The sequence below is a fragment of the Danio rerio genome, chromosome 21 (assembly GCF_052040795.2).
Source record: "Danio rerio strain M-AB ecotype USA chromosome 21, GRCz13ab, whole genome shotgun sequence".
Classification (NCBI taxonomy): domain Eukaryota; kingdom Metazoa; phylum Chordata; class Actinopteri; order Cypriniformes; family Danionidae; genus Danio; species Danio rerio.
Genome location: NC_141041.1, coordinates 7257637 through 7280000, shown reverse-complemented (window position 1 = coordinate 7280000; position 22364 = coordinate 7257637). Strand labels below are relative to the sequence as shown.

At 37.3% G+C, this 22364-nt stretch overlaps 1 protein-coding gene and 1 long non-coding RNA gene across 7 annotated transcripts in view; both read right to left on the bottom strand.

Annotated features, from left to right (window-relative positions):
* LOC147838737 (uncharacterized) overlaps positions 1 to 5039 on the bottom strand; it is a 6101-nt gene extending 1062 nt beyond the window's left edge. The window contains exon 1 of the long non-coding RNA XR_015519945.1: positions 4883 to 5039. This is a non-coding gene — a long non-coding RNA (uncharacterized LOC147838737). The remainder of the gene's footprint in view (positions 1 to 4882) is intronic.
* A 1364-nt stretch (positions 5040 to 6403) lies between these two features.
* On the bottom strand, positions 6404 to 20827 carry cdk9 (cyclin-dependent kinase 9 (CDC2-related kinase)). 6 transcript variants are annotated; one of them, XM_087299183.1, is made up of 9 exons: positions 20764 to 20821; positions 20272 to 20385; positions 19052 to 19133; positions 16842 to 17331; positions 13385 to 14942; positions 11039 to 13194; positions 9322 to 9493; positions 8793 to 8941; positions 6404 to 7312 (listed from the first exon to the last, which is right to left on the bottom strand). In XM_087299183.1, the coding sequence occupies exons 6-9, from the start codon at positions 11081 to 11083 to the stop codon at positions 6947 to 6949; spliced, it is 732 nt and encodes a 243-aa protein (XP_087155309.1). In that variant the 5' UTR covers positions 11084 to 13194; positions 13385 to 14942; positions 16842 to 17331; positions 19052 to 19133; positions 20272 to 20385; positions 20764 to 20821; the 3' UTR covers positions 6404 to 6946.
* Between the last annotated feature and the right edge of the window lie 1537 nt (positions 20828 to 22364).

The window sequence follows — 22364 nt, the reverse complement described above, 5'->3', positions numbered from 1 at the left end:
CTAAATAAACAAACTCTTAAAGTCAAACTGCTCAGAACCAGTGTTTGCTGTGCAAATGATTAATGCCATCACATTAGTACACTGTAACATATTTACAAATATTCCATCTTGCGTAGTACTCGAAGTGTTTAGTTGGCTATGCATCTTTAATGTCTTATACTAAGAAATTATAATAAAATTACATTGAAATATCAAGCACTCTGATTAAGCTCCCACATCATTAGCTGTAGTCATCACAACTTTCAAAAAATATGTTAAAGATATTAAATATAAATAGATTCAAGTTTATCAAATGTGATGTCTCCATTCTGCCACATCTATTTTGTGGGACTGTAGTGTAGGTCACTAGTTATAAAGCAGGTTTTTCGCCTTCTTCCATCGCGCGTCCATTCCTCTTTTAAAGCCAGTAATTCTCCAAAGTCAGGGGCGGACTGGCCATCTGGCAATTCTGCCAAATGCTTATGTTTTAGGGTGGTATGCTATTTTTTTATATGTATTATTTTTACATGCAGGCAGCTTTTATCTCTTGCAAGATGTAAATATTATGATGATGATGATGATGATGATGATGATGAAAGTAATAATAATAATAAATGTTAAGCATGGCATCCAGAGGGGCCAACCCAATCAGAGGTTATGCGGACGTAATCAAAATCGGGCAAGAATGTCAAACAAACAGTAAGTGCAACACAAGCTAATTGTCAGAGATGGACCGTATAAAGGAAAGGCGGCGCCGAAGAGCTCAGAGAAAGCAAAAAAGTCTCTAAAATCAGACGCTGACAAATGCATAAATTAACTGAAATAGTCTTGAAAGGGGGCAGCGCAGTGGGTAGCACTGTGTCGCCTCACAGCAAGAAGGTTGATGGTTCGAGCCTCGACTGGGTCAGTTAGTGCTTCTGTGTGGAGTTTGCATGTTCTCGTGGGTTCTTCGGTTTCCCTCACAAGTCCAAACACGTGCTATAGGTGAACTGGGTAGGCCTAATTGTCTGTAGTGCATGTATGTGAATGTGTGTGTGTGTGTGTGTGTATAGGGGTTTCCCAGTGATGGGTTGCAGCTTGGAGGGCATCCGCTGCATAAAACATATCCTGGATAAGTTGGCGGTTCATTCCGCTGTGGCGATCCCAGATTAATAAAGGGACTAAGCCGAAAAGAAAATGAATAAATGAAATAACTATGTATAAATTTCTTACAAACGGGTTGTTTTTGTTTCAGTCACATACAGTAAATGTTTAAATATATATCACCTATATGGCACTGCTTAAATTATTTCACCACTTTACGCTAATATAAGTAGTGAATATGCATGTCCTTGGATGGGGCTGTGACGTTGTTGTGCGGAAATCTGTGACCCGTCGAAAACTATGACCAGAGGGCGCTGTTCAGTAAAAATTTCACACGGGAACGTGCTTGTCGCTCATGCACGCGACCGTGAACGCGCAGACACTGAAATCAAGCGAACAGCGTCGAGCGGTGCTGTAAAGGGTGTTTTAAAGAGCCCATATTATGGGTTTTTGAAAATTCCCCTCCATGTAGTGTGTAACACAGCTCTAAGTGAAGTGAAGTATCCAGCTAAGGCTTAAATCTGTAAGAATACAGTGTTTAAAACTGTTGATTCATCTATAAAAGAGTCGAATCATAGTGCTTCAAACGAGTCGCCTTGATACCGACTCATTAGGTGTTTCGCCATGACGTACGAACGAAACAAAGTTTTTCACGTGCACGCGCAAACCCGGGAGATTTCAAACCTGAGGCCCCGCCCTCTGACGCAGAAACCCAGACACACACACACCCACAAACACACGCACACCCACAAACACACGCACACAAACATGCCGGTCGATTGAAGTCACACTGCAGATGGATATATTGAGTCTCTACCCAAAGATGAAACCTCAGCATTATAACCAAGCAGTTGGAAACTTCTGGAAGCTACATGCTACAAAGAATACTTCATCTGAGTTTGTTAAAGGAAGGATCAGTAAAGAGTAACTGATGGACGTCAGGATGGGTTTCTTCCTACATTTCTCAAGTGTAAGTACGTGCGGTTAAAGTTGTTGCCTCGTTGACTCTAGCTTGCAAATGTATTTAGTTGTGATTTGTTACTTGTAACCGCGTGTACTGTATCAGGTTAACTGGATATATTATCTTATCGCGTGCAAAGTCACGTTAAAAACGCGACGCGTGCTGTTTGTTTATGGAGCTCCGTGCTAGAGTTCTGCTCCCGCGATTTATTCGGAAATGTATTCCCGCGCCGCAGAAATCTGGCGCGGGGAGAGAGAGAGAGAGAGAGAGCGAGAGAGAGAGAGAGCGAGAGAGAGAGCGAACGAGCTTTGTGTACTTTGTGCTGTGTGTGTGTTTTTATACAGACAGCTTGGCTGTCTGGACTGTATACTGGGTGATATTTGGTTGTGTTCTCCGCTCTAGCGGGACCGGGCGCGGCGGGCAGAAAACGGAGCGGGTTCTCAGGCTAAAACCTGGCGGGTGCGGGCTGAAGCGGGAGCGTTGTCATCCGGAGGTGTGTGTGTGTTTTTGTGTGTGTGTGGTATGGCGAGTACACGACTGTCTCCTTCGTTCGGTTATCCGTGGCACTATCCACTCGCCATAGTGTGGCAGCTAAAGTCCACGCCTACACTATCGAGCGTGTATGAACTGTGATTACTTTTTAAATTGCTGATTAGCTATTGGCCATTTCCCTCTCTGACTGAAGGCAGTCGACCAATCGCGACAGACTGTCATCGGTCCAATCAGCGCAGATTAGCTTCGCGCTAAGGAGGGGTTTGGGAATAAATGAACTAGTGGACGATTCATACAGGAGTCGCTGGGATAATTAGGTAAAAATAAATGCAGATTATAAGACCATGAAAGTGTTTTTTGACCTTGCATGCATATTAGACTGTTGTTGGAGACCCTTACAACCAAGATATGACCTTATTTCATGTATAATATGGGCTCTTTAAATGCTGCGATTCAGAATACAGGTTCATGGAAGAACTTTAACGTAGTACTGATATTTTGACCATCCAAATTCTTGTAAAGAAGAAATTTAAAAAATAATTTTGTCGCTGTTGTAGCCTAACATATTTCATTGGCTATGACTTTAATTTCCATTGAACAGCAGGCTATACACATAGACTTTTCAAAAAAATAAAATAATATCTCAATAATAATAATAATAAATTATCGTTGTCATCATTAACATTATTAAAGTATGAATTTTTTCATTTCCTAATTAATATTAAATCTCATTTCTTAATAGGTTCATGGAAAAACTTTAATGGAGTCATAATATTTTGTTGTTGTTGTCTTCTGGTAGACTGGTAAAACTAAATATGTAGTTATGAGATGGAGTTGAAAAAATCGTTTAATTTGTTCATTACAAATGCAAATTACTGTGTTCAAATTACATGTGATACAGGTAAGATTCATAGCCATAGAAGTGTGTTATCCCTGTATGAACCTAATTATAATGTTTAATAAATTTTATTTAATTCATAATAAAATCATTTTGTGTGAGACCTATTTCTGTTTTATAAAACATTGATGATCAGATATCTTTATACAGGTGGATGTCAATAAATTAGAATGTCAGTTGATTCATTTTACTAATTAAATTCAAAATGTGAAACTCGTATATCAAATAGATTTATAACACATATCTTGATATATTTCAAGTGTTTATTTATATGAAATAGTAAAGTTAATCAACTTTTCGATGACATTCTAACTTATTGAGATGTTTTATTTGTATCCTTCACAAAAATATTTATTTTAATATTCACACAAATAAAAGAGGGATGGCATTTCAATAGCTGAATTTCAGATTCCAGACACAATTTATAAAATATATATTAGTCTAATATCTGATCAAAATGTTATACAAATAGAAAGAATATTGTCTTACTTTATTAAACGTTAATCTGGCATATACAGTTGAATATTTAAATGGAATGTTACCTCCGATTCTGTGAAGATCTACAGTCATGTGTCAGTACTTTGAAATGCATAAACTATCATAACGAAACCTACAAATAGGAGTCTATCAGGAGACAACAACAGCGACAAAATAATTTTTTAAATTTCTTCTTTACAAGAATTTGGATGGTCAAAATATCAGTACTACGTTAAAGTTCTTCCATGAACCTGTATTCTGAATCGCAGCATTTAAAACACCCTTTACTGCACCGCTCGACGCTGTTCGCTTGATTTCAGTGTCTGCGCGTTCACGGTCGCGTGAATGAGCGACAAAGCACGTTTCTGAGTGAAATTTTTACTTTACAGCGCCCTCTAGTCACAGTTTTCGACGAATCAGCAATTCTTCACAACGGTGTGGGAATGGCTGCTGTCACAGCGGTGCCAGGGATGAGTTTTAGTTCCAGTTCCACCACCCGTCCAAAGTAAACAGTAAAATGTTCTTCACAAGCCTTCACGCAATGCACAGAGATGAATGTTAACACTCATCCTTCAAATCAGTTTGTGTGAGAGAAAGTTTTGTCATAATGTCAAATGCTAAACGTAAGGAGAGTAGGGTTTTCTTTAGCACTCTGGACTCTAGTTATATCCATAAAAGGTCAGTCAAGTTAGCTTCAATGTGCATGAATTTATTGTTTTAATATTTTAAACTGTCATGCTGACTTCCGGTTAGGTGAGCTATGGAGTAGGAGAGACGGGCTGCAAACGGTGTTTGGATCCTCCTTTTGCAGTAATGATGTTTAGCTACATGTTATAGTCCATCACTCACAAAAGCTTCACTACACACAACACCCCGAAAGGTTTTTTAAGTTAATCCCCAGTTGCCACAAATTAGCCTTGGTTTTACTAAATTAACCATAAATTAATCATGCTATTTGTAGTAAAAACGTGGTTATACAAATGGTAACTTACCTGTGTCAAAAAACAGCGGAGTAAATGTGATCAAAGTAAAAGTTACTGGTAAAATTTGGAATTATCTTCTCGGTACAACTAGAACATTTTCAAATTCATTCGATCGCACAACCCAAAACCATCTGAAGCAGCCTTGTGGACTTTAGGAGAGTTGGACAACGAGCCGCTTAAACTCCACCTATCTTTCTCATGTAGCCAATCACCAAACAGCTGGCCTGCACAAAGGGAACGCCCAACCATTTTTATTTAAGAGAGGTAGAAAACGAGTCACTAAAATCCGCCTATTTATCTCATGTTGCCAATCACCAAACAGCTGGCCTGCACAGAGGAACACCCACCCATTTTTATTATGAGAGTTGGAAAACGAGCCGCTCAAACTCCGCCTATCTTTCTCATGTACACACACAAGATTATTATAAGTGAATCTTGGTAAATATACTGATTATTTTAGTTTTTTTTATTACAGTTCTCTCCTACAGTGTATTCTGATATGTATAATCTATTAAATCTCTTAATTGTTATTATCTTATTTTGCCCTCTTCACTCTCAATTTCTTTATCTATGATATATTCTTTAGCTATTATATACATACACGTAAAATGTTGCCGGCCGCTGCCACATTTTGTACCAGGCTCAATCTCATTGGAAGGTCAGACAGGAGCGTAAATGACCACATTTTTATTTTATAAAATAAAATGTATCTAATTAAATATTCACTTATTAGTTTGAGTGTTCGATACCGGTGTTGTGCCCTCTCCCGGGTTTCTCAGTAGAGGAAGTTGTCATAGTTAGGTAAACTTAGAGCGCAGGGAATGGCAGACTACAACAAAAATTTTTTTACAACCTTATTTGCTGAAATAATAAAAGAAACTCCGCTATAGTATTATCAAGACTTTCAGAAAAAGGAAAAAAATAGTGTGAGACTGAAGAATGAACGTCAAATTAACTGTCCTGCCCCCATAGACACTGCATTACAAACACCTCACACAAGCAGTAATTTAATAAAACCTTTTTTGTTTGCAATTTGACGCAAATATAATATAATTCATTCATAAATGTTCATACATTTTTAAAATCAAAATATGAAAAACTTCCAAAAGATTTAAGATGTTGATGACTGTTAAAGGTGTCATAACAGTCTTCAATAACACGTTCAATAAACATAAATTAATAAACATGTTAAATGCCATGATGAGTCTTATTTTTTATCCAGGAGTTTTTTTTTACATTGTAATACGGCTTAATGTGACAGCCGTAGAATTGCAATTGTCAGCTTGACAGCAGGATCCTCATTGCAAGAACACAAAAAAAAACAACAAAAAAACAACAACAACAAAAAAACGTTACTTGGTGGTTTTGTGTAAATGTTGAAAAGCAGTCAGCGTCAGCACTGCATGTGAATATTAAATGTTTGGTTAATTCTTTAATGATGCATAGCATGTCAATATGACTTTCTTCTTGCATTCATTCACTTTAAAAGCCACATGGTAAACCTCAATATTCCAGCATGAACAACAACAATGATGAGAAATGTGGAGGATTTATTGGTGTATTTATACTTATACAAGTAACAAACACCATGACCCTGAACACGTGATCTTACAAATAAAAACATCTTTAAAAATAAGCAGCTAAATTAACAATAAAATCTGTCAAGAGAAGTGAAGGGTTTAAATAAATGTCCAAGTGTCTCCTAGACAAAAGTAGCGTGTCGCTCTTTACAATACAAAATCATCTTCTCAGGAGACTCACATCCAATAATAGACACAATCTGTGCATCCAAACACTAAGTACACTTCTTTTCTCTCCCACAATGCACTGGGGCAGCACAATAATACACTCATTTCTCAAGAGTGTTGAAGCTCCATAATAAAGCATCAAAAGTTTCATCAACAGAACTCATCTGATCCACAATCAGTATTTTTTGTATTTACAATATAGTGAGTGCAGCCGGTAAACTCCAGGATTTCTATGCATCTGCCTGGATCTCCTAGCCAAGATGTGCTGAAATGTATATTTAGTCATTTAAATAAGTCTCTTTCTCCTCGACCAATCACAGATTAATCAGAAGACCCTGTCGAACTCTGATTGGCTGGTGGTGGCTGGGTTTCTGTTCTGATTGGCCGGCTGCTGAGGCATGTGACCTCTCCTGCGGGGCGGGGCTAGATACTCAAACATGGAGGTGTTGTGTGTGGAGAGCATGTTTTTGAGGTCAGAGGGCATGGGGTCAGACCAGAAGAAGTCGTGGTTGAGAGCGTCGTCGCTGTCGATTCTCTGCGCCGGATCCAGAACCAGCAGTTTGTCTATGAGGTCCAGAGCGTATGGGTCTTTCACATACGCCTTCAGCCGGTCCTTCACCTTACGCTTCTGCCCTTTAGGAAGCTCCATCTTCTGGTAGAGTTCATACTTCTTATCCACACCCGGCCAGACCTGAGACGGTGCAGAATGTTTAAAAGTGTTAAATAGGTGAATCAATAAACACAAGTGCTGGGTTTACACAGGTTTCACCAAGACAAATTTAAGACTTTAAGACCATTTTAAGACCACAATGAATGAAATTTCAGAAAACACAAGGCTAAACGCTAAATATTATTCAAATAGCCAAGTTAAAACCCTTAACATTACAAACAGGTCATTGTGTCTGTGCTAGTAGTGTAGTGGTTAGTGCATCGACACATGGCACTCAGTGTTCAGGCAACTCGAGTTCGATTCCCGCCTTGAGGTCCTATGCCGATCTTTCCCCTCTCTCTGCTCCCTACACTTTCCTGTCTATACTCTCTACTGTCCTATCAATTAAAAAGGTGAAAACCCTGAAAAAAAAATTATAAAAAACAGGTCATTGTAAGGAAAATAATTAAACCACATTAATAAGTAAATAGAGTTAATAAATAAACGTCTCTTAAAACTATTAAATATATTGAAAAAATATATTGTTAGTGTTTGGATGGATGGATGTTTGCCCAATTGGGTAAAGCTTTACATGGACAGAGGAAAATTCAGACCAGTTTAAAATAATTTAAGACCTACAACACAATATTTCAGCGGATTAAGGACTTTTTAAGGCTTAAATTTGTTTTTTAAAATTTAAGACATTTTAAGACTTATACTTAAGATACCCTGTAGTGCTGGGCAAAAATTGTGATTAATCGCATCCAAAATAAAAAACTTTTAAGATAACATGTTTGTACTGTGTATATTTTTTGTGTAAATATAAACACATAAATATGCATACATATATTAGAGAAATGTTTATTTATATTTAGATATACACTTCATTAAACTGCGTAATAGATTAAAATATCTATGTAACAAAAATCGTCTTTATGTATGTGTGCGCATCTCATATGCATAATAAATATACAGACGTTGGACAATGAAACTGAAACGCTGGTCAATTTAGTGTTGGAGGTTTCTAGTCTGAATTTGACCAGTCTTCATTGATTGCACATTCCACCAGTAGGAGCAGAGTGTGAAGGTTTAATTAGCAGAATAAAAGCAGTTTTTTTCTAAAAATATTGCAACGCACACAACATTATGGGTGACAGAGTTCAAAAGAAGACAAATTGGTGTGTTTCTCGCTGGCACATCTGTCACTGTCAAGGACAACCGAACCATTCTGAAGGACTATGTGCACCCAATGGTACAATCAGTATATTCTGAAGGGGATGAAATTTTCGGTGAAATTTTCCCAGTACTGGGTTGCGGCTGGAAGGGCATTCGCTGCATTAAACACATGCCAGAGTAGTTGGCATGATAAATCAGGGACTAAGCTAAAGGAAAATGAATGAGTTTGGGTGAAATATGAACAAAAATCCTGAAAATAAAAAGCTGACAACAAATCTGAAATGTATGTTTTTGGTTGGCTATTGCGTGAGCTGATCCTCCAACATTACTGGAGTAAAGCATGTACCTCAGGAGTGATGGATCCGCACAGCTGACTGATGAGTGTGAGCTGGTGCTGCTCTGTGTTGCCCTGCATGATGGGGCTTCTGGTCCACATCTCCGCCATGATGCACCCTGCGCCCCACAGGTCTATGGGAGGCCCGTAGTCTCTCTCGCCTACAAAAATACAGAATAAATAAATAAATCCATACTGTGATGATCCCAAGTCCCCAGACCTGATTAAACAATGTAGTAGATCCTGATTGGATGACTGCATTACTAATCTATAATTGGTTTAATGTGTACAAGAGTTGTTGTGCTAGCTAGGGCAGGTCACTGTGTGGTTACTCAGCAGTCGAATCTGGTTGACTCTTAACATTTTGGGTTTGTTTTGCATTATTTATATCATTGTTTTTGTATTAGTTTTGATTATAATAAATAATTTGCACTATTTTGTTGCTTGATCTTTCATGTTGCGACTCTAATGAGCTGGTCGTAACAATATCAACACAAAGCAAAGACGAGAAGTAACAAGTGTTTGATGTGGTTTCACCCACCCAGCAGTAGTTCAGGCGGTCGGTACCACAGAGTGACCACTCGGTTTGTGTAGCGATTCCCCTGACTGTTTTTAGCCAAACTGAAGGCTCGGGCCAGACCGAAATCAGCCAGCTTCAGGACACCATCTCTGGTGATCAGGACATTGGCTGCTTTCATGTCTCTGTGGAGAATCTGAAACAAAACACACATAACACTTTAGTCTGAATCTGGAAACACTGAAGTCACCTTGGATAAAAGTGCCTTGTAAAAGCATGTAAGGACCGGGACACTCCAAGCTGACACCAAACAACTAGCACCAACAAAACATACTATTGTCGTGCTGGATCCCATCTAGCGCAAAAAGCTGTGCATGACCAGACCAAACTGACAAAAGACAACAGAAACAAGCTACGTTCTGCATCTGCACAAGGACGTCTTTCCCCACCAGCAGGGGGCAGTATCTGTTTTCTCCTTCCACAAAGGGAAACCAAACTTACGATGAGCACAAATTGTAAACAAAGCAGCGTTCAGTACCATTGTGACAGTAATAGTCACTCACCACAGTGGGATTTATTTGTGCAAATATGTCTAATAATCCATATAGCTTGCAAATACTTGAGAAATGTAGTGAAATTAGAGCCGTGTGTAGCAAAGGCCAGCTATTACATTTACATTTAGTCATTTAGCAGACGCTTTTATCCAAAGCGACTTACAAATGAGGACAAGGAAGCAATTTACACAACCAAGAGCAACAATGAATAAGTGCTATAGGCAAGTTTCAGGTCTGTAAAGTCTAAGAAGGGAAGTATTAGTAGTATTAGTTTTTTTTTTTTTTTTTTGGGGACAGTTAGTGTGATATTTAGAGAGGCAATTGCAGATTAGGAAGTGAAGTGGAGACTAAATAGTTGAGTTTTTAGTCGTTTCTTGAAAATAGCGAGTGACTCTGCTGTTCTGATGCAGTTAGGGAGTTCATTCCACCATCTGGGCAGATTGAGCGTGAGCGTGAGCGTTCGCGAAAGTGATTTCTTCCCTTTTTGGGATGGAACCACGAGGCGACGTTCATTCACAGAACGCAAGTTTCTGGAGGGCACATAGATCTGCAGAAGTGAGAGCAGATAAGAAGGAGCAAAGCCAGAAGTCACTTTGTAGGCAAACATCAGAGCTTTGAATTTGATGCGAGCAGCAACTGGCAGCCAGTGCAAACAGACTAGCAGCGGAGTGACATGTGCTCGTTTCGGTTCATTAAAGACCACTCGTGCTGCTGCATTCTGGAGCAGTTGAAGAGGCTTGATAGAGCTAGCTGGAAGCCCCGCTAGTAGAGAGTTGCAGTAATCCAGTTTGGAGAGAACAAGAGCTTGAACAAGGAGTTGAGCTGCATGTTCAGATAAGAAGGGTCGGATCTTTCTGATGTTATAGAGTGCGAATCTGCACGATCGAGCAGTTCTAGAAATGTGGTCAGAGAAGTTTAGTTGGTCATCAATCGTTATATGCGCCGCATATACTGCATACCCCCTTTTTGCGCCACTGGCCACGTCTGTTTTGACGGGTCTTTCCTGACTCAAATAAAACGGCCCTTTCAGAGTGCTGTTATTTTGTGGGCAAATGGGGTTTATGCAAATACGTTACAGTGATCTTGTTGATGTAGGCCGGCAGCAGGTAAAAGCAGGTTTCAATTGTGATTATTTTTCTTAACTAATGAAAACAGTTGAGCTCACTCTAGTAAGCCTGCTGTTGTACCTTGTTTCTGTGTATGTAGTAGAGTCCGTTGAGCAGCATCTGCATGACCCTCTTGATCTCCGCCAGAGTGAATTTAACATTAGCGTTGCTCAGCAGTCCAGCGAGGTCGTGCTCACAGAAGTCAAACACCAGATAAATGCTGCCCTTATAACGGTTAAACTGGGTGGCTGAAAGAAATGAGACCAGCAAACAAAGCGCTTTTATTGGTATTACAATCCTCTAAACAAGAGCTAAATTAAATAATGTTATTTAAAAGAAAAACTTGCAATGCTTAACTTTAACAAAATACAATTAGTAGTAAATAAATGTCTTTAATTTGTAATTACTTAATGTGTCAATGAAATATTTATGCAGAAAAAAAATTAAATCACAACATCAACATATAAATTAAAGTATAAATGACATCACTGCTTTTAATGCTGTATTTTCTAGGAATATAGGCTGTTAAGACTTTAAAAAACTAATATGAACGCACTTCCTTAAAACAAAGCCTACAGTGCCCCCTAGTGTACACAGAGCAAATATAATTCACTCAAGTCACATAAATTATCTGAGTTGTCCCACGACTCATTCTAAATTGACTTGCATAACACAATAAATGGAAAATAAATAAAGGTGCCACAAATTTGGATTTGTTCCCAATGAGATAAATACAAGTATTTATATTGTGCACTGCATAATTGGTTAAGCCTTGTGTGCTGTTGGGGATGTTTTCATCCACTCTGGGGTGATTTTGAGTCTTAATTTGGCCACATCTTTCTCTGTGTTTCAGCAATTGCAATGATTTTTTGGTGACAAATCTTATTTTGACACATATTTTGGGAAAATGCTTTGAAAATTAGCAAAAATGTAACAAATACACTCTGGGCAAATTGACTACCCTTTCGTTATGTTGGTGGCAGTTTTTGCCCCATTGGCTTCCATTATAATGAAAAATTTGACACGACAAAGAATTCTAGATTGTTGCTTTTTAATCCTGTTTTGAAGAGGTGAAACCTTCTAATGTTACTGTTAATAATCAGTTAAAGGGAAAATTAAGCTTAGTTTCTTCCTTCTATATGAAGAAAAGTGTGTGTGCCTGAGACAAACTTTTGCATACTTGCATTAACATGTCTAAAAAAAAAAAAAAATCTAAATCTCAGCTCTCAGAACATAGTAAATGTATTTAGGCACGCAGACTATCATCTGCTGTTTTACTCCACAGAACTCTATAATAGCCGGAAACATTTCTGCACAGGCCTATCTAAAGGGTTAATGCTGCCAAATGATGATCTACAGTAAAAACTGCACATTTGATTTCTTCCCTACAGCGAAATTCACCAAAAAATCAAGAATGCATGATTATATGCTGTCAAGGCTTTACAATTAAAAAGTGTCATTATAATGAAAGTTAATTGGGCAAAAACAGCCTCAAATATAACAAAAGGGTAGTCAATTAGAACAACACACAGGAGTTAAAATTATTAATTTAGGCTTGATGTTTATAAATAAATGTCAGTATAATTTAATTGTAATAGATAATTTGTTATAATTTTCATAATACAGTTAAATCTAAATGAGTATAAAAAAGTTTTGTACTTTCAGCATTCAGTAGCCGCCTACTGTACATTATTTCTGAAAGAACCTATGAAATGAGACTTGCACATCAAATCAACAAGGCTGCATTTACACTGCAGATCTTGAAGGTCAATTCTGATTTTGTAACTGTATCCGATTTTTTTTGACCAGCGTATATCATCTAATAAAAGTGACTCGTATCTGATTGTCTGCATTTACACAGCTAATGACAATAGAGCACCATTTTCTCTAATCCTGTATTTTATGTTTGCAGGGTTTAATTTTTTTAGTAATTCTTTTTGACCAGTTGTTTTACTATAGTTTATGACAGAGAAAAGTTCTCATTTGACCATCTTCTTTCAGTCTAGGTGAAGCCCAGTTGTCTAATGTATAATGGACGTTTTGATTGTGAATTTATATTTAAGTAAGAAGTTTTACCTTTTGTGTCATGACGGAAGTGGCTGTAAGGTGACCGAAAATCAACATCTCGGAAAGTATATGAAGGGGGCGGAAGAGCACTGGGTGAAGATGTCAGGGTGAAGTTGGTATGAGAGAGACAATTTGCTCCAATAATTGTCAAATTAGAGAGATTTACATTTCTATGATTGTGAGGATAGCAATTTCCTCTTTTGGATATCATCTGACCATTTGGGACACTGTGTTCACTAAATACAGGGTTAGCCACAAAGCCGGAGATCTCCGCAGATAACTATTGTCCTATACATCAAAAAACCTGGACGTTTCAGATAGTGCCCTGAGAAACATGGATACTTCAGTGGCTCTTCTGGCAGTGTTGGACGCGACGTCACACTGCGGACTCCCGTCTATTCCCTCCTGAACTGTAGTTCCGGTTCTGACGTGTTCCCTGGGCTCTGGTAGGAGTAAACTGTTATTTATTTACCCTTCAGGCGAAGGGGCAACTGTGTTTTAATGCTACTACGAACACCCGCACCAAAATAAGCCTGCAACAGGGTTTGGTTAATTTTTAATAAATTTTATACGGATTTTTTTGGGCTTTTCTAAATGAACTGTTGATTTTGCTGTTTATTTAAGTTTGAAAGGAGGAGAACGAAAAGCTTTATTTTAAAACAAACCTTTATTTCTTTTGTTTGCATATCTTTGTTTGTTTATTTGTATTTAAGTAAATTCAGAAAAGTATTTTGTACCAGATTGGTTGTGTTTATTATTTATATTAATTGGTATGAGGTTGTAAGCAGGGCCAGACGGAATCTGCGGACGTTTTTTGCTATTTCTGCGAGAATTTTGGTAAAAATCTGCGGATTTCTGCGGAATTATTTTGGGAGTATCCAGCGGAGTATCATAACTAAAACAGTAATATATGAAATAAAAAGTAATAAGTTACTAAAAAAACACTGAATAAATTCAGATTTACACATTTATTCAAGTAAATAAACAGAATTAATGATGGGCTAAAAAAGAAATCTGCGGAATTCTGCACGCGCAGATTTCGTGTGGGCCTAGTTATAAGTTACTTTTTGGGATAAATTTTCCTCAATTTTACTTTTTTATTGAGAAATAACCCCTAAAATGATAATATAATGCATAAGAGAAAATGCAGCAGTTCAAAGAGGAGTTTAGTGCAAAGGAGAAATATTAAGTGAAGAACATGCATTATTGGTGATTAGACCATAGGGAAAGGACGCTACATGTAATGTATTTTTATTTAATGCCATGTCAGCAACCAAGGCTATTTTCATGGCAGGAACCTTTCAACAATAAATATACAATTTAAAATCCACAAACAAAAGAATACATAAATTAAATAAGATTTTTAGTGTTGCATGATAAAAATTGCTAAATCTTTTCTGGTTTCACTTTGTTAAAAATGTCCTTATAAAAGTTTATTTCATAAAAAAGTCTTCTGGAATCATTAAAAGCAGGACAGTCTAGTAAACTGTGTTTTATAGTAAGGGGAGTTTTGCAGCACAAACACTGAGTAGGGTTTTCACCTTGGAGCAAAAAACCATGTGTTATTCTTGTATGCCCAATACGACATCTGCTAAAAAATACTTGATCAAATCTATTCTTAAAATGTCTTCAAATTCTCTGTGAGATTTCAGGTTGGATTTCATGTAATTTATTATTTTCTAATGCATCCCATTCCTTTTGCAAAGGACGCTACATAGGCCTTTTTAAACCAGAAGGCATTTTATTGTAATGTCCACGCGTGATTTATTCAACAGTTTTATATCTCTCTCTTGTTAACGTGCGTAAATACCAGTGCTACATGACAATATAAAAGCTTGGTTAGTCCTCGTGTATGAGATTGAAGGTTTGCAACTCTGCTGAAGTCTGTTCTGAAATGACAGCGTCAGAGTTGACATCACTAGCCGCGTTTCCACTATCGCGCCTAAAGCGAGCGAGCCAGGGCGAGCCAAGGCCAGTGGCGTTTCCACTGTCACTTCCGGGGCCTAATCGGGCCAAAGCGGGGCTTTCTCGGGGCCAACGGCCAGCCTTTTTCGGCCCGCCGAATACCTTGGGCCAAGGAGGGCCAGCCGGGGCTTCGGGGCGGAGTGAAAGGAGAGGCGGGCACAGTTTTCCGATCGCACTCGAGTACATGTGCCAAACAAATAAATAAATAAGGGAAAGAAAACATCTGGAACAAATTATAGGCTGGGTCTTTTTTGCATATGATCGCCCTTAATTTCTCTTTTAAATGTAAGGCTGTTGCATAAAATGATAGTTTTAATAAGTCACTTTTCTTTGCTGCATCTTTGATGTTTCAATAACGCATAATAATCTTTACACCATATTAAAGACACAGCAGACAGTAAAGGTTTTCAAGAGGTTTTGTCAAGTTTAATACTGTAAGTGTGTTTTTGCGCGTTTAGATGCCTGTGTGTGTGTGTGAGACCGAAAAAAAGAGCGCTCCATTCATAGCTCTGTTGATGCCGCGAGCGGCTTTTTTCTTTTATTTTTATTGTTTTAATTTATTTCGGGGATAATACACTATATATAGAACAGTAGGACATTAAACTTTACAAATTTCATGTCCACTTTTGTAGGCTCAAAACAATAGTGTCATATCTAGATAAAATAGCCCTATATTGAAATAATTTAAAGAATTACAAATATTAGATAGGCCTATAATAAAATCACATTAAATAAATAAACCAATATAAAACTAACAAAAGCTATAGCTATAACAATTAGGTACTATATCAAACTGTTTCAAATTTATATTAAACTTTCATTTTTCAAAAGCCTCTTTGAAAAAAAGATTTTAGATATTTTCTAAAAAAATAAAAATAAATAAACACCGGAAAATGTTTTAAATATTATTTATAAAGTATTTGGATACGATGAAATTAATCAAATCATGCAAACAGAGCATTTTCGGGGTGAGTGAAAGCAGAAATAGGCGAACTTTTTTTCTGTCTGCAGTTGCGCAGCACTTTTTTGACGGGGAAAACTGCAAGTTCAAAATGTGTTCTGTGTCCTCAAACAAGTGTGTATGTTTTTATATGACGTGGTAAAATTAAAAAAGGGAATTTTAAATACATAAAGAGCTTTGTTAGTGCATAGCTGCTGAGCGCAACGAAATATAGGCAATATTTTATTACGTGCTGTGCTGAAACACTGAACACTTTCCTTTACTTAAGATATAATAAGCAACATCTTTAAATAAAGGGTAAATCACCTAACCTAGTGTCATAAAGCCTATAGGGGGAAAATAATCATGTTTCAGTTCTCTCCGGAGCATTTGGGATGAATGTTGGACAGATTCTGTCTAGAAGATGTTATAAAATACATTTTATATCGAGTTATTAACTGAGAATTTTATATATGTGGTGTTATATTATGGATGTGTGCGCTCCCTGCGCTCCGGGTCCCTCCGTTGGTGGCAAGACCACTGGATTTCGATGCCAGTCGGTCGGCGAGTAAATGAATGAAAACACACAGGCATGTGCGTATAGACATGCGTTGTACTGCTGTACAGTAACGTGTCATTTGTTTGTTTTGGTTGTCCTAATTTTAATAGTTTCGTGATGATGTGATGGTGGGCTTTATCTGCATGATTCTCGCTGAAGTGGGCGGTTTGAGTGACGTTCGATTCGGGGGATGTTCTGGAGGCGGGGTTTGCGTGACGCGCTGCGAGCTACTAGCCCCACAGTGGAAACGCGACATGATTTCGGCCTCACTGCTCAACCTCCCGGGCGATTGGCCCGGCCTGGCCCGATATAAGCCCTGGCTCGCACTGGCCTGATAGTGGAAATGCGGCTACTCACTATGGTTTTTAATGATGCGCGACTTGCATTAAAAGGGTGAAAATCTGATCTACCTGCTTAAACTGCAGAGGGCATGGATCCGATTCATATCAGATAAATGTACAAATATGTACAAGGCCTGAATCTGATTTGAGCAAATCGGAATATATGTGATTTTATTACTGCTAGCATGTACATGAGCCATATCCGATCTGTGCCACATGGGAGGAAAAAAAAATGGAATTGAGTCACTTGAACTATTCAGTGTAAATGCAGCCTGATAGTGTTTTGCTCTCTCTGACTAACCCAGTTTTCACTTACTATCACGTTCAACCTGTTTTCTGTAAAATACAGCAGTAATGAGAGCAGCGACAGAATGGAAAGTGTATTAAACAGGACTTTATCCTCACCCTCACCCTTTGTTCTGCAGATCTCGATGAGGTTGACCACATTCTCGTGTTTGAGCAGCTGCAAGATCTTGATCTCCCTCAGAGCCGTGATGGGAAACTGAAGAGAAGAGCACAGATACACTTACAGGTTAATATTGTATATTTATTTATTGCCATCTCACATGCATTGGGTAGTCTCATGGTAAAAACTATTCAGAATAATACAACTTTAGAAAATACAATAAAAGTAAACACATTTATAAACATTTAATAATACAGACTTTTTACAATAATGCAGTGTGCTCAGCATAAATGAGTACATGCCCTTGAAAATAAATATTTGTATCTGTTTCTCAGTGAACAGGCAAGGCAATATATTTTCAGGGTTTCCACTGTTTCATAAACAGCACTCTCAAGGACTTTCAATGAATTTTTAAAGCAATATTAATTTCAGATCAAGCACTATTGTAATTCACACCACCAACATATGTAGTACCATGAAAGCCCCTACTGTACATAACATTTCACTTATACTTTACATTCAAATATCATAGTAATGATGATGTTACTGAGGTGTCATTAAAACAGTCATGTTTAAAACACTTTAATAAAATGAGTTGAATTCAATACTGTTAATATCCAAATATATTTTATGAAACACTGATAAAAATGCCATTTTTCTGTCCGATTCTTCTATTATAGATTAAAATGCAAGTATTAAATTAAGGATTTCTCTTTTTTTCCAGTTTTTGACATCAGCAGAGTTTTTTTTTCAGGGTTTTCACGTTTATTTGAATAGGAAAGTAGAGAGAATTGACAGGAAAGCATTGCGAGCAGAGAGGGGAAGGATCAGCAAAGGACCGCGAGGCGAAATCGAACTTGGGTTGCCGTGAGTCATGTGTGCATGTGTCAGCGCATTAACCACTACACCACTGGCGTCGACAGCACAGTACAATTGTTAAAATAACCACTATATTTTATCTCAAGCACTTTCAAGGACCTGGTTTTGTTTTTAAGTACATTCCAGGCCTTGAATCCAAATGTCTACAATTGTTCATGTATTTTCAAGAAATGTGGGAGGCCTGTATTTTGGTGCATTTAAACAAAACAATTTTATTTATTAAAATAGGAGTGAGGTCAGTATTGTTAAGACAACTTTGTGATTTTTTACATCTTTCCATATTCAAACCAAAGCTACAATTACAGATGGCAGAGGTTAAATCCCATCTGATTTGTGTGCATGAACACTATGTCATGTATTTTTTTTATAAATGAGGTCTTTATATGGAGGTTTTTTAGGCTAGTTAAAGACATTTGACCACATAAGTGTGTACACTATTAATGTTATTGCATTTTTAACAGCCTCTGGAAGTGGATGCAAGTGAAAAAAGCTCAAAATTATTTAGATTATTTTTATTTCCCGTATTAAATGTCATTAATATGTGATTACAATGACTTTAATATAGATTATTACTAGATGCAAACAGTGCCTTACACAACAATATAACTAAGAAATGATCAGATGTGCTCCAACATTAGGCACATTCAAATCAAGACTGAAAACACATCTGTTTAGCTGTGCCTTTACTGAATGAGCACTGTGCTCCGTCCGACAGATTGCACTATCATGTTTTTCTCTTCTTCTTTATTCTTTTATATCACATTTTACCTGTTTTTATGTTTTGTTTTGATGCATTTTTATTATTTGTTTTTATTTTACTTTTTTCTTTTATTCTTGTTTATGTAAAGCACTTTGAATTGCCACTGTGTATGAAATGTGCTATATAAATAAACTTGCCTTGCCTTACTTAATAGATTATAGAGGTGCATTTTCTTACCCCTTCTTTCTCATTCTCCATCAGAACTTTCTTCAAGGCCACTTTCTTCCCCGTCTGTCGGTGTTTAGCCTTGAAGACCTCTCTATAAAGAGAAAAAAACAAATCAAATCATTAAACCCCTCACTGACCATGTCTATATGGACATGATTAATTGAAGTATTTGCCTTAATCTGAGTAAGACAATAATACGATTGAGGTGTTTACATTGAGCTGCTTTTTGAATGTTCCTTTCGTGATCCCGTTTTACATGTTATAGTACATAGATTAAGTAACATCATTGTGTCACCACGCTATATACATTTCCTTCTAAGTTTCATGTCATTTCAAGCATTTCATTTTTAAATTATCGACTTTTAACTGCAGTTTGGTGGTTTCACTTTCATCTGGGAACATTTTATTCATGATAAATTTATCAAAAGAACATAGGAAATACTAGTTTGTAACTTTAACCAACATAATGGAGAGTTTTGTACAGCTGAAAACAAAAAGAGAATGACCTACCCCTACAAAAAAGCCACAATATTATTGTGTGCATGCCCAGAAGCAGCTGTATCCCTTCAAGTGTTACAAATGGATGCTCTCACATTACAAAATAAGAAAGTCAGACAATACACTCATTTCAGACAGTGAACAGACCCTTATCCCAATTATGTCAGTTCACTTCCCCCTTTCTGCAACGCAGTGTATTTTTAGTTCCGGTTTACCTTTAAATGAATGGGAGACTTCTCTGGGAAATTTACAAATAAAAATATTAAGATTGCAGGGTCTGATTTAACACTATTATTGGTATTGGCCATGTGTCCAAATGTGTCTCTTTCAATACGGAATTGTTTTCTGAGTTTGAAAATGATTAAGTTGTTAAGAACATGAATAAGCAATGGTTTATCAGGGAAAGCATTTGTTTGCAACCTTTTCATTATGTCTATAAATGCAACCAGTTTCATCATTTATTATTTACTGGTTTATTAATGTTTTGTTCAGTTTCTTCATTTGAATGAAATATGTCCTACCGGTACTTTTTGTAATAAAAGCGTACCAAACCGTACCGTACCAAGTTACCACTCAGTGGAAACGGGCCATATGGGGATTTCTATGTACGCGGAAGTAAAGATACACTGCATGGAGTGAAACCGGACGCCGCGTGACGTCATGTGAAAAGGGTCTATTACTGGATGATAAACATTTTAGTATATTTACACACAAAAACATCAAATACTCACCCAAAGGTGCCCTGTCCGATCTTCGCCAGCTTCTCATATTTGGAGAATTCATCACAGAAGGGAAACTCGACGCCATCGTAGTATTTGGACATGATGGCGGTCTCTCTGTCCGGCCTGAACACAAACAACACAAATACACACTCATGTTTTACAACCAGGCGATATTACTTCATTCCGCCTACACATATCACGCTAAGCACAACTACAAACCCCCCTACATATTGATTTGTTATAATTAAGCATGTATTAAAGCATTATTTGGTCATTTATGATGCTGTTTTGAGTGAGTGGATCATTTCGCGTTTTCTTTCGGCCCGACAAAGACACAAATCCAGACCCCCACACACAAACATCACATTTACAGCGTCGCTTTGGAGACTAGCTATGATATAGCGGTACAAATGTGTGCTTGATATATTAAAATGTAACAAAATGCGAGGTTTAACAGTGTAAATGAACGTTAAGCGTATAAAATTAGTAAAATATTCGTACTTTTCACCGCCGCCAGAGCTTCCGGTTTTGTCGCGCTGCATCCTTGCTGTTCCTCTGCGGTTCCCAGGACGGATTCAGCGGCGCAAAAACACGTTAACACCACCTGCCGACCGGAAGACGAACAATAATTACGTAAAGCTACTTATTTGTTTATTATTATTTCCACTTAACCTTCAAATGATGAACAGTCATTTCAACTTCTTTTGTTAAACATATAAAAAAGGTTTAATATTATGTCGTTGTGAAATTAGCTTTACGTAAATTGACTCCCCTGCATGTATTTTAAATTGTATTAGTATCAAGTAATGCTTTGTTTTTATTATTTATTTTTGTTAGTATTAGTATGTGCTATATTGTTAATTATATAGCTAACAATGAACAAGTGTATTTTCAGTAACTAATGTTAACTAACATTGATAAACACTGTAATAAATGTATTGTTCACTGATTATGTTAGTAAATACATTTACTAACATTAACCTATGCAACCTTATTGTAATGTGTTACCCATAATTAACAATATAGCACATAATAATAATATTAACAAAAACTAAATAATAATTCAATTTAACTCACCTTTATTTGTATAGGGCTTTTACAATGTAGATTGTGTCAAAGCAGCTTCACATAGAAGATTATAGTAAATTGAAATAGTGTCAGTTCAGTTTTCAGAGTTTAAGTTCAGTTTAGCTCAGTTCAGTGGGGTTTTATAAACACTACTAAGAGTCAAAACACTGAAGAGCAAATCCATCAATGCGCAGCTCTACAGATTCTGAAACATGTAAGCCAGTGGCCACAGCGGCGAGGAAATAAATTCACCAATTGGCGAAAAGTGAAGAATTAAAAAACCTTGAGAGAAACCAGACTCAGTTGGGCACGACAAACAGCAGTCAAGGCGCCGGAGGCTGGACCTCGGCGAACACTCGTCAGTCCCTGGAGCGTCACAGGAATCACCAGTCTCATGCTCTCCACTCCTCCATGACCACCACAGCAGCCAGGATACGGCCTGGTCCAGGATTATGGAAAACTTGTGATCATCTCGTCGCTGGTCTTGGATCGAATCAGTGACTGCATAGTCTGAGGGCCTCGGGATGAGTATAGAGAATATAGAGAATAATTAGCGTAGCTGCTGCTCATAGTGTATATAAACGAGATGCAAAACCTGCGTGGAGCAAATTCATGTATCATACCGCTAAGTGATAATAATAATAATATAAATAAAGCATTAAAAGATACTAATACAAATAAAATACATGCAGGAGAGTCAATTTACATAAAACTAATTTCACAATGACATATTACACTTTTTTTTATTGACGTAAAACACAAATACAATGCGGCGAAATTCAAATGAATATTTTCATCTAAATATACAGAACTGAGCACAAATGATAAAGACAATCAATAAATAAAATAGTATTAAAAATAAATTACAAAACATAGAATAAACTAAATTACACTTCATTCATGTCTTTATTTATCCAGGGTCTCCACAGCGGAATGAACCACCAACTTATCCAGCATACGTTCAACACAATGGATGCCATTCCAGCTGCAACTCATCACTGGGAAACATACATACACTCATTCACACACATACA

Bases quoted from the DNA above. Each gene is read 5' to 3' on its own strand.
- cdk9 (XM_087299178.1), bottom strand. From the start codon at position 20,804: ATGCAGCGCGACAAAACCGGAAGCTCTGGCGGCGGTGAAAA. The intron at 19,134-20,271 runs GTGAGTATTTGA...TTCTCTTTATAG, and splicing joins ATCGGACAGGGCACCTTTGG to AGAGGTCTTCAAGGCTAAAC. The intron at 7,313-8,792 runs GTACATGCTTTA...GCACCGTCTCAG, and splicing joins GCGGATCCATCACTCCTGAG to GTCTGGCCGGGTGTGGATAA.